This window comes from Oryzias latipes, chromosome 2 (genome assembly GCF_002234675.1).
Source record: "Oryzias latipes chromosome 2, ASM223467v1".
Classification (NCBI taxonomy): Eukaryota; Metazoa; Chordata; class Actinopteri; order Beloniformes; family Adrianichthyidae; genus Oryzias; species Oryzias latipes.
The window spans coordinates 3,995,060-4,009,987 of record NC_019860.2 but is presented as its reverse complement, the minus strand read 5'-3'; the positions used below and the strand labels follow the sequence as shown (position 1 = coordinate 4,009,987).

Genomic DNA, 14,928 nt, shown 5'->3' with positions numbered 1-14,928 from the left:
GGTTGTGGCAGTACCAAGCGATGGGAACAGCAGGAAGAAGGAACATGAGAAACTGTAGAAATACCAGGGACTCAGAGAAGAACTGAAGAAAGCATGGAAAGTGAAGGTGACAGTGGAGCCTGTGGTAATTGGAGCACTCGGGGCGGTAACCCCCAAGCTGGAGGAGTGGCTACAACAGATACCTGGAAAGACCTCAGACCTCTCAGTCCAGAAAAGTGCAGTGCTAGGAACAGCTAAGATACTGCGCAGGACCCTCAAGCTTTCAGGCCTCTGGTAGAGGACCTGAGCTTGGAGGAGAAACCACCTGCGGAGGGTGAGAGGGGCGTTTTTTTTTTTTTTTTATATATATATATATCGTTGTAGAGATAGAGATAAGAGATGAGATGAGACAGCCGAGCAGACCCACCAAGGCTGGAAACTGAACAGTACTGGAAAAGTATATGGGAGAAAGAGACAGCACATAATGACAATGCCCAGTGGCTGGTCTCTCTGAGAAAAGAACATAGCCACCTCCCTGAACAGAATCCAGTAACCATCACAGTGGCAGACATCCAAGAAAGAGTCTCAGGTATGAAGAACTGGACAGCACCAGGCCCTGACATGATACATGCATACTGGCTAAAGAAGCTTACCGCACTCCACGAGCGCCTGGCAGCACAAATGAACCAGCTGCTAAGAGATGGGACTCACCCCGAATGACTAACGGAAGGGCGAATGATCCTGATCCAGAAGGATCCCTCAAAGGGTGCGCTCCCATCCAACTACCGGCCAATAACCTGTCTCTGCACAACATGGAAGCTCATGTCAGGCATCTTGCAACCAAGATAAATAGGCAAATGGGTCAATTCATGAGTAACACACAGAAGGGCATTGGTAGAGACTCCAGAGGAGCCAAACACCAACTCCTGGTGGACAGAACAGTCGCTCAAGACTGCAAGTCACGACACACCAACCTGTGCACAGCCTGGATCTATTACAAGAAAGCCTATGACTCAATGCCACACACGTGGATCACTGAATGCTTGGAGCTGTACAACATCAACAGGACTCTAAGAGCCTTCATAGGAAACTCAATGAAGCTGTGGAAAACCACCCTTGAAGCCAATGGGAAGCCACTTGCACAAGTGTCCATCAAATGTGGGATATACCAAGGTGATGCTCTGTCCCCACAGCTCTTCTGCATAGGTCTGAACCCCTTCAGCCAAATAATCAACAAGACTGGCTATGGAAACCGACTCAGAAATGGGGCCAACATCAGTCACCTCCTCTACATGGATGACATCAAGCTATATGCTAAGAGCGAGCGTGACATTGACTCCCTGATCCACACCAACAGGATCTACAGTACTGACATTGGGATGTCATTCGGGCTTGAGAAATGCAGCTGGATGGTGACACAGAGGGGCAAGGTAGTCCACACAGGAGGGGTCTCACTCCCAGAAGGAACAATAGCCGACATCGAGGACAGTTACAAGTACCTTGGAATTCCGCAGGCAAATGGAAACCTGGAGCAGGCAACAAGGAAAGATGCAACAGCTAAATACCTCCAACGAGTAAGGCAAGTCCTGAGAAGCCAGCTCAATGGCAAAAATAAGACCCAGGCAATAAACAGCTACGCACTGCCAGTTATCAGATACCCTGCAGGAATAAAAAGATGGCCAAAGGAAGAGATACAGACCACGGATGTTAAAACACGAAAGCTCCTCACTATGCATGGAGGGTTCCATCCCAAATCCAGCACCCTGAGACTGTATGCTAGCCACAAGGAAGGAGGCCGAGGACTAGTGAGCGTAGAAGCCACTATCCAGGATGAAACATCCAAGATGCATGAGTACATCAAGCTCAAGCCCCAACTGACAGTATGCTCAGTGAATGTCTCAACCAATGGAGAGCAGAGGATACAGTGCTGGAGGACATATCCTCAGGGGAGGACAAAGTCCTGCATGGGATGTACCACCGGACCATAACTGAAGTGGCTGATATCAAGAAGTCCTACCAATGGCTAGAAAGGGCTGGCCTACAGGACAGCACTGAAGCGCTCATCCTGGCAGCTCAGGAACAAGCCTGAGCACCAGAGCGATAGAGGCTCAGATCTACCACACCAGACAAGACCCAAGGTGTAGGCTGTGCAAAGAGGTGCCTGAAACAATCCAAAACATAACTGCAGGGTGTAAGATGCTGGCAGGGAAAGCATACATGGAACGCCACAATCAAGTGGCTGGAATAATATGCAGTATATGAACTGGAAACCCCAAGGTCAAAATGGGAAACACCTCCGAAGGTGGTACAGAATGAGAGGGCAAAGATCCTGTGGGACTTCCAGATCCAGACTGATAGGATGGTAATGGTGAACCAACCAGACATTGTAGTGGTGGATAAAGAACAGAGGAAAGCCGTTGTGGTGGATGTGGCAGTGCCAAGCGATGGGAACACCAGGAAGAAGGAACATGAGAAACTGTAGAAATACCAGGGACTCAGAGAAGAACTGAAGAAAGCATGGAAAGTGAAGGTGACAGTGGAGCCTGTGGTAATTGGAGCACTCGGGGCGGTAACCCCCAAGCTGGAGGAGTGGCTACAACAGATACCTGGAAAGACCTCAGACCTCTCAGTCCAGAAAAGTGCAGTGCTAGGAACAGCTAAGATACTGCGCAGGACCCTCAAGCTCCCAGGCCTCTGGTAGAGGACCTGAGCTTGGAGGAGAAACCACCCGCGGAGGGTGAGAGGGGCGTTTTTTTTTTTTTATATATACATCGTTGTAGAGATAGAGATAAGAGATGAGATGAGACACCGAGGACCCGAGCTTGGAGGAGAAACTACATATACATATATATATATATATATATATATATATATATATATATATATATATATACACATATATATATATATATATATATATATATATATATATGTGTGTTGACTTTATTTTTTGAGCAGAGTATATAAGAAAAAAAACATTTTTTGTGTCTACAATGTCCCATGTGGTAGACATCACGTGAAATGTCAAGAGTTCTAGATGTGAATTGTCCAATTTTGACATATTCCATCCATCTTCCTCCGCTTATCCGGGACCGGGTCGCGGGGGCAGCAGACTGAGCAGAGATGCCCAGACTTCCCTCACCCCAGCCACTTCCTCCAGCTCCTCTGGGGGGACCCCGAGGCGTTCCCAGGCCAGCCGAGAGACGTAGTCTCTCCAGCGTGTCCAGGGTCTTCCCCGGGGCCTCCGCCCAGTGGGACATGTCCGGAACACCTCTCCAGGGAGGCGTCCAGGGGGCATCCGGACTAGATGCCCGAGCCACCTCAGCTGGCTCCTTTCGATGTGGAGGAGAAGCGGTTCTACTCCGAGCTCCCCGCGGGTGACCGAGCTTCTCACCCTATCTCTAAGGGAGTGCCCAGCCACCCTACGGTGGAAGCTCATTTCAGCTGCTTGTATTCGGGACCTCGTTCTTTCGGTCATGACCCATAGCTCATGACCATAGGTGAGTATTGGAACGTAGATTGACCGGTAAATTTGACATATTGTACTTTAAAAACTTTAGAAACATTTTTGTCCAGTTTAATGCCATTCCTCTGATTCCACATCACTCCAGCTTTTTTGAGTGTAATTTAAGGGCTGCATGATATGAGGAAAACTTGCGATATGCGATATTAGTGATCCATATTGTGATGACGATATAACTTGCGATAAATGAACAAATAGCAAAAACATTTCCATTTCACTGCAAAAGTTTAATTTAAATAAGAGTCAAAATACCTCAAATTATTCTTCAAATGACCCTCGTCTAATTAGGAGGGCATTTTCTAACATAAAAGCTCCAGCCGATTGGTCAAATGCCTAAAGGGATTTATTCAATTCATTAAATAGTTTAAGTTGTCATAAGATTGTTTTAACACATTTAAGGTTTACCATTTATTGTGATTTTCGTCAACTTTTGCGTTATGGATATCGCACAGCTTGAAATCGCGATAATGATAAATTTGACATTAATTGTGCAGGCCTAGTGTAATTTACCTATTTATAGTTTTTACCCTTTGATGCCTGAAATCATTTCCAATTATGAAAAAAAATTCAATCCTATCTTTGCATTCAAGTAAATAAGTTCATTTGACTCTAGCACAAAAAAGGGTTTATGTATGATCCATTTTTGCAACAAAAGGCATCAATGGAAAAATATAACACATTTCCATCTCCAGTATGAATTTATTCCAGACCTGTTCATTCAACCAACTTATTTCAAATATTTTTATACAAAAAAAACAGTTTTTGCTTAGCCACAGATGAATGTTTTACTCTTCATATTTGAGTAGAGTTTGGCCCACTGACTCCTATTGGTCACTTCTGGTCGGTCTCCCTCAGCATCTGTATGGACTATATGATGTCTTATCAATGTCTTCATTACTGCTGCTCCCATCATCAGTCCACTCACTGCTACTGCTGATTACATCACCTGGTGTAGAAATATAAAATCAAACAAAGTAAACACACCCCTCTGCTTATGCTTCCCTTAATGTATATGTTAAGGGACATGAAGTTCATGGGGTTTGAGGTACATACTTTTCTCCCCCTTTCTCACACCATCTCCTTCTACACCCCTCAACTACATATTAGGCGCACCGCCTCATAGAGCGCCCCCAGTCTGGAGAAAATTTAAGACTTTAAGTGCGCCTTATAGTCTTGAAAATACAGTGTTCAATGTTTTTACACAGTTACTTTCATAAATATGACAAGCTGAAACTCAACATGAGAACACGCACAACATGATTTTGTAATCCCCTGGTTCATTAGTGTATACTTCACTGTCCACAGGTGAAGCGCTGGACTGAGGTCCACCTGCTGCTTTCTATAGAAAGATGCTACGTTAATTTTAAAACTACTGCTCTAAAGGAAAACTAGAAAAATTGAATTACAGTGGGGTAAAAAAGCATTTAGTCAGCCACCCATTGTCCAAGTTCTCCGACTTAAAAGGTGAGAGAGGCAAGTAATTTTCATCATAGGTATACCTCAACTATGTAAGAGAAAAATGAGGGGGGGATCCAAGAAATCACATTTTCTGATTTTTACAGAATTTATTTGTAAATTATGATGGGAAGCAAGTATTTGGTCAATAACAAAAGCTCAGCTCAATACGTTGTAGTACACCCTTTGTTGGCAATGACAGCAGTCAAACATTTTCTGTAAGTTTCCAGAAATTGTTATTGTGATTGTTACAAACTTGTACTTTGGCCCATTCCTCCATGCAGACTCCTCTAGAGCAGTGATGTTTTGGGACTGCTGCTGGGCAACACAGACGTTCAACTCCCTCCAAGATTTACTATGGGGTTGAGATCTGGAGACTGACTAGAACACTCCAGGACCTTGAAATGCTTCTTATGAAGCCACTCCTTTGTTACGCGGGCAACGTGTTTGGGATTGTTGTCATGCTGAAAGACCTAGCCATGTTTCATCTTCAATGCCCTTGCTGATGGAAGGTTTTCACTCAAAATCTGACGATAAATGGCCTCATTCATTGTTTCCTTTACACTGATCAGTCATCCTGGTCCCTTTGCTGAAAAACAGCCCCAAAGTTCTGGGAATTTTGCTCACTGTTCTTGTAATCATTCTGACCCCACGGGTGAGATATTGCAGGGAGCCCAAGATGGAGGGAGATTATAAGTGTATTTTTATGTCTTCCATTTCCTAATAATTTGCTCTCACAGTTGAATTATTAACACCAAGCTCCTTACCTATTGCAGATTCAGTCTTCCCATCCAGGTATGTTTTGTTTCTGGTGTACTTGGATGCATCTTTTGTCTTGGCCATCGTGGAGTTTGGAGAGCGACTGTTTGAGGTTGTGGACATGTGTCTTTTATAGAGATAACCAGTTCGAACAGGTGCCATTAATACAGGTAATGAGTGGAGGACAGAGGATCCTCTACAGAAGTCACAGATCACCAAATACTTATTTTCATCCATGATTTACAAATAAATTCTTTAAAAGTCAGACAATGTGATTTTTCAATTATAATTATTATAATTTTTTTTTCCCTGGAGTTTTTTCTCTCATAGTTGAGGTATACCTATGATTAAAATTACAAGCCTCTCTCATCTTTTTAAGTGGGAGAACTTGCACAATTGGTGGCTGACTAAATACTTTCTTGCCCCGCTGCAGCTCCGCCTCCCGAGCAAACAGCCAGGGGAGCGGATTTTCTGCTCCATGCCTCAAACGTGTGGCGGTTTCACGGTAATGCTGGTCTTAGGTGTAAATAATAAAGTCTAGCATTTTTTTCTCCTTCTCCCATAAAATTACCTTTTTTACCATTTTCAACAGGAGTCCTCAGATGACGGCTCTGAAGCCGAACCTGTTCCTCCTCCTCCATCTGAAAAAACCTGCACACTGCCTGAACGACGTTTATCTTCCGCCTCATTTTTTTAAAGTATTAAAAAAAACTATTTTGTTTAGAAACTACTAATAACTGCTTTATTTTTTCCGACACTCAATAAAACAAGTTGAAGTTTAATTTCAACGTAGAATTTTTTACGCTGATGATGTCATAGCCCGTCCTCAGACGTCGCATGGTTACAAAAGGTTAAACTAAAACTGTTACTCTTGACCCAAACACAGCTGCTGCTATCAACGAATATTCTAAGTCAGGACATACCTATGAAGTGATTTTGGATAAGCTCTGTACTAATCAATAAACGTTACATCTTTCTTTTTTCTTAGTTTGGGGCTCAATCCAGACCAAATTTAGTGGACTTGGTCCGGACAAACATCTCCAGCCTGAATACACCCTGAATGTTATTAAAAAGTGTTTGATTATATACTGGAAGGTGTTACAATACCCAATGAAGGGATTATGATGCACACATATTATACTGTTTTTCAAAAGGTCAGGACTTAACAATTATGCATCACTGCCTACCCAAAGTGCTTTTTTCTTGGCATCGAATTGAACACCTGCGACACGGTTAGCCATACCGTATTATTAAAAGCTAACAAAGTCTTCATTTTGAGCCAAAGGTTTGTCATCAAACTATCCAACATTTCTGCTAAGATTTGTCTTTTTCCCAAATAAGAGTCACTGTGAAAATTGAAATGTTTAATCCCATGCATGCTTCCGTGGTAAACTCACAAAAAGGTCTACTCACCAAACTTCTACTCCACCGAGTTGGCTCTGCACAGATAGTGCCAACAAGGGTCACGGGGGCAGGGACAACAGCAAAGTTGCCAATCATATGCAGGTTAATATTTTCGTGGGCATTTTTTTTCTCCTCACAAAAGGAGAGCGGGTGAGAGAGGGGGAACCCGATGTTTCACACGAGTAGAAAGTAGAAGTACGTCTGTATGGAGTGCTTTTTGTGCGATTATTCCAAGCGCAACACACATATTGTTTAGAGTGACTTTATTTATTTTATTTTATTTTTAACTTGTCCTGTCCAACAGCTGGGCAGGCAGATGAGAGCTGAGGGCCTCTTGTGTTGGACATATTTTACTTTAACAATAGGGGTTATTAATCTTCATACAAACCAGAGGTATGTCTGAATAAACCCCTTTTGTAATTGAGGCCAAACTTTATTAATTTCAACCATGTTTGAAAATCTTGGGTGTTGGACCGGACAGAAAAGGAAAGAAGGGAAGAAGAGGGAGGGATGTTAGAGAGAGAGGGGGGTAGGAGGGTGATAATAGGAGGGGAGGGGGGATAAGACCATGAAGCAGCATAAAGCAACAAGTTTACTGGTTGTTTATCATTACGGGAAGGTTCAAATGTAGTACAAAAAGGGCGGAGCCTGTCCACACACACACTCAAATGTTATCAACACACCTGTTCGCTGCAAAAATGTCCACATGTCGACATGTACACAAAACAGATAGTGTTCACACGCATACTTATGCCTTAAAACAACTAGTGTGAAATATTTCAGTCATTCAATCAAACAAACTGTTAGTGCAAAGGTGAGCTAACACCTGTGCTAAGGTGAGTGTTTATGTTCTTCTAAAATGGATGGTGGAACGTGAAAAGAAGGAGGGAGAGTGCCCAGCCATCCCCACCCCCAGACCCCCGCCGCAGCGGCAGCCGGAATCCCCCCAACGCCACACGGGAACAGGCAGGGAACAAGCGCCCCCCGGGCGACCAAAACCGCCACCCAGGCCAGGGCCAGCAGGACCGCCGCGAGGCCCCCAGAGCCAGAGATCAGGGAAACACAGAGGGAAAGAGAGCACCGCCCCAGCCCAACCAGGAGGGCATCCCCCCGCCCTAACCCCAGGTACGAGCCAGGACCCCCCAAGGGAGACCCGCTCCGCACTCCAGGCAGCCACCCACCCGGCCCACGGTTGGTCCAGGGAGGAGCAAGGCAGGGGCCCGCCGCCTTCACCCAGGAGGGGGGAACCCAGGGGGAAAAAAAGGGGGGGCCCACAAGGGGTGTTGTAAATATGGCCCGACCAGGCTCGGCCACAGTTGGAGATTTGGCAGGGCCCAGCGCTCAGGGGCAAGGACCAGGACCCACCCCCCAGGGACACGAACACCCCCGGCTCAGGTGTAATGTGAACCCCCCCACCGCGCGGAGAGAGCACCGCCGGGCCCAGGGAACCGGCACCCAAGGGACACGGCCGCCGTTGCCAAGGGGCCCGCCCCTCCAACCAGGGAAGGGGTAGGGGACAGATGGTCCTAGGTCCCACCTTCCTTGCAAAATGTGTGTGCGTGTATGTGTGTTTGAGAGGGTGTGTGCATGTGTGTGTGCTTATGTTGGAATGTATATATTTTGAGGGGGGAGGGGTGTGTGTACTAAGGGGGGTGCCGTTAAAATTGGCGGGTAGGGCACTAAGGGGACATCTTCTGATTACTCACAGTGATGTCCCCTCACCCTCCTCACCAAGGGGCCCTAAATGTCTAAGGTGCGGTTAAAATTGGCGGGTAGGGTGCTAGGAGGACCCAGAGTCTCCAGAGTGACCGGGGGCCCCGAGAGGGTTGTCCCGTCCCGTCCCGTTTAGAGTGACTTTAGACTTAAAAAAACTGTGTTCAAAATTATTGTTTGCGTACAAACCTGATCTAGTCTACGAGCTAATTGAAAGCAACCATCGTGTCTGATTGAGAAACATTTCTGTTGAGGGAAAAAATTGTTTTGATTGCACGTATTTTTAAGTTTCAAGAGTAAAATTGTTTTGTTTGCACAATCGCAAATTTATGGTAATCGCGATATCAAGCTGTTCAAAATGCATATCGCAAAAGTTGGCGAAAATGACAATAAATTGTTACCTTTAATGTGCAAAAACAATCTTATGGCAGCTTGAAGTATTTAACGAATCAAATAAATCCATTTTTGCATTTGACCAATTGGATTGACTCCTTTGCATCATTGACCTATCGGATGGAGCCCTTTAACGTTAGATGCTTGTCTCCTATGTGAACGAAGATCATTTGGAATAATAGTTTGGAATCAAATTGACTCTTATTAAAATGTAACTTGCAGCTAAATGGAAATTTATTTAGGTGTTTTGCTATTTGTTCATGTATGCGAGTTATATCATCATCAGAATATTGATCACTAATATTGCAAATCAGGAGTTTTCCTCACATTGTGCAGCCCTAGTTTGGACGTATTTAAAGAGCAAAATAAATTTTCGAAGCACACAAATTTTTTAACGTTTTACGCTCAGCACAGTGATTGTCGCACTTGGAATAATGACACAAAACGCATGGTAGTAGAGGAGTAATCGTGGTGTCCGAATTGTGCACATGAAACATCAAAGACATGCATAAAGTTTGAGACACGCACACAGCTGACTTTTGACTTAAATTTAACACCATATTTCATCAACATAATTTTCATATTTGTACTATTTTTTTTTTTTTTTTACTTTACTGACAACCAGTATGACAACCATGGAGGCGACGATGATGACTTAACTAAAGTCAATGGTTTCTAGTTTGAGGTAGAAATAATTTGTCTTGGGTTTTTTGTTTGTTTGTTTTTAACTGCAATCAATTAACTTAAAAGACTGGAATAAAATTCCAATTGTATCATTCATCATTATATCATTCAAATGACTGGATGTGCAATACCTACCTGTTGTTGGTATTGTTAAAGGTCATTTCCAGCTAACTTCTGCAGTGAAATCTGGTAATGGATTGAAAGGCAAGTGGAACTTTGGCTTTCAACACAGTTTGATGAGGATGAAGCTGCATTGGAGGAAGAATACTATCCAGTTTGAGGTCTGACTCCTCCCCCATGAGCGCATATAAACCAGCTGTTTCACCAGCTATTTCAGAATTGACAAAGCCTTTTGGATACGAGGTGAAACATCTTCTAACTTTAAAAACCAAGTCCAGATGACAGCCCTTAAACCTACTACTATGGTAGTTTTTGAAAGACAATCTGTCTGTATGTCTGAAAAAGTGGATTTAATAGGATTTCTCAGTTGTGCGAGACTTGCGCGCAGGAAACCAGTATTTAATCCCCGTGTGCAACTATGAGCTTCATCCAGTGTGGGTCCTTTGGCAAGACCCTTCACACTACCATGTAGCCAAAAGGGGGCCCTAAGTCTGAGTGTCCCTGTGCCAGTCCCAACCCCAGATAGAATACAGGTTTGCGTAAGGGACGGCATCTGGCATAAAGATTCTCTACCAAACCATCTCTGAGGATCTGTGAAAGCTGATCCACTTTGGGGACCCTTAAGAAGCCGAAAGGTAAACATCGCTATCACAGGACCTTGTCAGAATGTAGTAGTTCTGTAGTAGTTGATGGTTTAATATCCTTCTTCTGGAAAGACCATAATCTCACCTGCTAGAAATAAAAGCATTAGCACCTCTGTACTGTCACGAGAGTTTCTACTGTGACAAAGCTCTAATTCTGTTTTATTTTAAAATTTGAAAAATGTTTTAGTTTACATAAAATTATCTCTCTTGTCATTCAGAACAAATACCTAAACCCCTATTTTGATCTGTTTTAGCTGCAAGAAATTCTCTGCCATCCATGACTTTAAATTTAAAATATAGTTCAAAGAACGTTTACTGACTTTCATAAGAGACAGTGTTGTAAAGTTGTGTGTCATCAGTGCAGCTATGAAAACAAATGCATTGCCTTCTGATGACGACCCAAAGTGGCAGCACATATAGATTTAAAAGTAGTGAGCCTAAAATGAATCCTTGGGGAACCCCACAATTGATTTTATGGACTCTTGAGGAGCATTTATCCATACTTACATAAAATGTTCAGTCTGTGAGATGGCAGTAAAGCCACTTAAGAACAGTACCAGTAAGACCCATACTTTTCAGCCTGTTAAGTAAATTATTGTTATCTTAAAAAATATTGTTGCTTACATATAATATAATTTACTATCTTCACAAAAGCAAATACAACTGCCGCAGCCCAATGGGGAGACATCTGCAGAATCTTCCAAGAGTTCATGCCGTTGTCTGATTTTTTGGCGTAGCCATGAATGCAGATGGCGGCAGTCAGGTGGGGATGATGTCATTTGGGTTGCCGCAAGGCGGAGGCAGCAGGATTAGACAATGTGTAAATGTCTCCAGATGGCGGTCGTCCATATCAGGTGCCTCCGGCCGCCAGGGGATATATAAAAAGTGGATCATTCTGCACCACATGTCCTTCTGCGCTGCAACTACGGCCTCCTCAATGATTTTGGAGACCTTGCAGACCCTCCTATCAGTCAATTGTTGTGCTGCTGCCTTCCTGCCATTCACCTGTCACTAGGAAGCCATGGCGTGACCACTAGATGTTCACTGCCCAATGTCAAAATGATTCAACGTAATACTTGCATTGAAGTCGCCACGTCGTTGGTATTTTAGGGTGCTACCATAGTCTTACTGCATTCTGTACATCTGGCACTCAATATGTTGACTGCAATCGATCGGTTGATCACCAAGGATGTGTGGGTAGATCGTGGGCCATTGAAAATGAATAAAAAGTTTAAAATTGGAGTCAGTCAATCATCCTGAAATATGTCACTTGATTGACATGCAAAGCGGCGAATCAAACATGTTGATGGGGACGACCAATTATCGGACAGACAGATTGTCGACGCCAATGTTTGTTATTTTGACATATATGAGGACAGGTCTTTTTTTTTAGTCCCACAGGTTATATATATAAGTGGTTATTATGGCTCATGTGTAGCCACGCCCCTGTGTCTCTAGCATTGATCTGATTGGGTTCTGCAAACCACGCATTCACTCGATCTGCGCGTCACCATACTAGCTACCAGGGCTGTCACTTTGACAGGGTCACACTAATGTCTGTTAAGGCTGTAAATAGCGCGTTAAAACAATGAATGACTAATTGTCCTAAACTGAAAAAAATGCGCATGCGTCTCAGCTGCGCTGTTCTGCCCGATGATCTCCCATCATCCCTTTGTTTACGCTCTCTACACATTAGCTTACAGCCCTCACAACAGCAAGCTCACATTGGCGGTGAAACTAAAATAGCAGCAACATTGGTGCTATCCAGCCGCACAGATTGGAGCCAGACTGCAGCTCAGACGAGGAAAACAAAGACGTTCGTGGAGCTTTTTTGTCTGCAGTGAACAAACCTGCAACGTGTAGCTGCAGCTGCGGGTTCCAGGTGATATCCAGCAGTCTGCGCTGACGACAGAGCTCCTCCTCGTTCTGGACGATGGTTCCTTCAGCAGCAGAAAGTTTTTCTATGACAGAACCTTCGTGAGGTTCTGAAGACATGGTTCCTGCTCCGATCTTCAGCTCCAACTCCCACAAACACCGCCGTCCTCTTCACTGCAGCTCCGATCGATCATCTGCTAGTCTCACAATCACAGCAATCCACGTTGTCTTTCCGTTCAACACTTCTTCACTCATTTACGACACTTTGGAAAATGCTGAGAGTTCCCACATGAACCACGTATCGTCCTTTCTGTCCAAAAACCTCACAAACGTCCCAACAAAACACCACCGTCTTCTCAACACAAGCTAACGCTGCTAGCGGCCCTGTTTGCTCTCTTCTTCTGTCGTTTAATGGCGGTCATGGCGCTTTAACGCCACCTGCTGGTTGGAGCGTGTCTGTCGCTCACACAATGTCCATGGCGGCTTTAAAAAAATTCAATTTTTTTAAGTTTATCGGCAAATGATAGACAAACAGGCAATTTTCATAAAAGGAAATCTCGTGTACGAGCCTGTAGTAATCTCTGTTGGGATTGAAAGTGATCCCCAGCCTCCCCAGATCCGGTGATGCCTTTCGTGGTCATGTTTGGACTCTATGCAATGCTCCTCAAATATCCCAAAACACTGACCAACGCGTTGGAATTCATTCCAAAGATTTACTTGCTTTAGAAGGTGGTAAACTACCACAAAGGCTGCAGACCCTCAAAAATGACTTGATGATACATATGTAAAACTAAGTTGAAACAATACTATATAAATAGAATGAATACTATAGTCATCTTTCTTTAAATAATACCTCAAAAAATTGCACTACTCTGCATTTGTTCAGGCAGTATAGGCCCAAAGTACACACTGCCTTTTCTCATGTAATGCAGAGGTTTTGCTTGTTTTGACATTTTTTCTTAATTTATTTTTCTTACACCACTGTGAGTTTTTGTTTCCATTTGATAGTGGTTAATGTAAAACGGTTATATTCAAGAAAAAGTTCCTTAACAGTTTACAATATTAGTGTAATTTCATAAAAACTGCTCTTTCTGCTTTACCTGAGCATTAAAGCGACAATTATACCTTCAACCAGTTTTTTATGTAACTGTTATTGAGATATGATTAAATTCATTTAGACCTTGATATTTGTGTGAAGATGCGAAACATGTTCCCAAAAGGATGCAATGTCTGGTTAATGCTTTAAAAGTTTGTGCGAAAATGTGTCTTCTGTGCGTAAAACGTCGACATTTTTTCGTACATACACAATAAGTGTGACCAAAAAAGTACAATGCCTGGTCAATGGCTTTTAAAGAAAAAAAGAAGGTTGTGCGTAAATTTGTGTTTTGTACGCTCAAGTCGACATTAGTGTGTTGATAATTTAGATGTGTGCCTAAAAAGGTGCAATGTTTGTGTAAAATATATCTTTTGTGCGTAAACATTTTTTTATAATTTGTGTGTAAATATGTGCAATGTCTAGTTTATGCTTTAAAAAAGGGAAAATTATTGTGTTTTATGATTTAATAATAGATTTTTCTCTTGTTTTCTGAATTTTCTTTTTTGCAGTGATGGGTTTTCCTCTAATCAATGTTTCTTTAAATTATCCAGAAAACTGCTTTTTTGTTGTTGTTTTTCCTGGAAACAGCTAAAAAAAAAATCACCAGTCTTTCCTCAATATTTGAACTGTGAAAATAAATAGTTTATTACTTACTTTATTATGCACCTCAAGAAAGCTCCGAAAAGATATTAAAGATATTAACCAAAAATGAACTAATCTTGTAACCTTTTCAGTGACACTTACACATGGCTTGTGTGAACGTAGCATAAGAGAGGAACACCGATTTGACCACATGGCTGTTGAAGCCCAAATTGACTTCCCCGGGTTCTGATTCAGAGTCAGAAGGATCCTATAGTTGAAGGTTAGAATAATAAGACTTCACACCCTGAAACTTTGGTTCGCCTTTGCAAAGGGAGAATTCCAGCACAGCTGCTCACATCTGCTCCTCACACAGACTGTGCTAAAACTCTGCTTTCCCCTTGTCGGACAGCTCTTTTTATTGATCCACACATAATGTATGCATAACTTACATCCTGCTCAGTTATTTTTAACAAAGCCTCCAGGTTAACTCACCTTTCTCTTTTGACCTTTGTCACTCTTTATTTCCTCTTTTGATCTTTGTCTGAAGCTCCCTTAACCACATCCTGCACATCCTCCAGGTTCACATTCTAACCTTTGTCACCCTTCACTTGAAGTCACAAGTTATCATACACCTGTCTCATGTTTGCTTGACTCACATATAAAACATTAATATACTTTTAATTATAATTCCCACATGTCAT

General features: G+C 43.0%; 1 protein-coding gene across 1 annotated transcript in view; it reads right to left on the bottom strand.

Annotated features, from left to right (window-relative positions):
- Window positions 1–12,971, bottom strand: part of LOC101172625 (oocyte zinc finger protein XlCOF6-like) — a 185,082-nt gene extending 172,111 nt beyond the window's left edge. The window contains exon 1 of the mRNA XM_023962253.1: window positions 12,525–12,971. Coding sequence (XP_023818021.1) covers window positions 12,525–12,669 — 145 coding nt within the window. The 5' untranslated portion in view covers window positions 12,670–12,971. The remainder of the gene's footprint in view (window positions 1–12,524) is intronic.
- Between the last annotated feature and the right edge of the window lie 1,957 nt (window positions 12,972–14,928).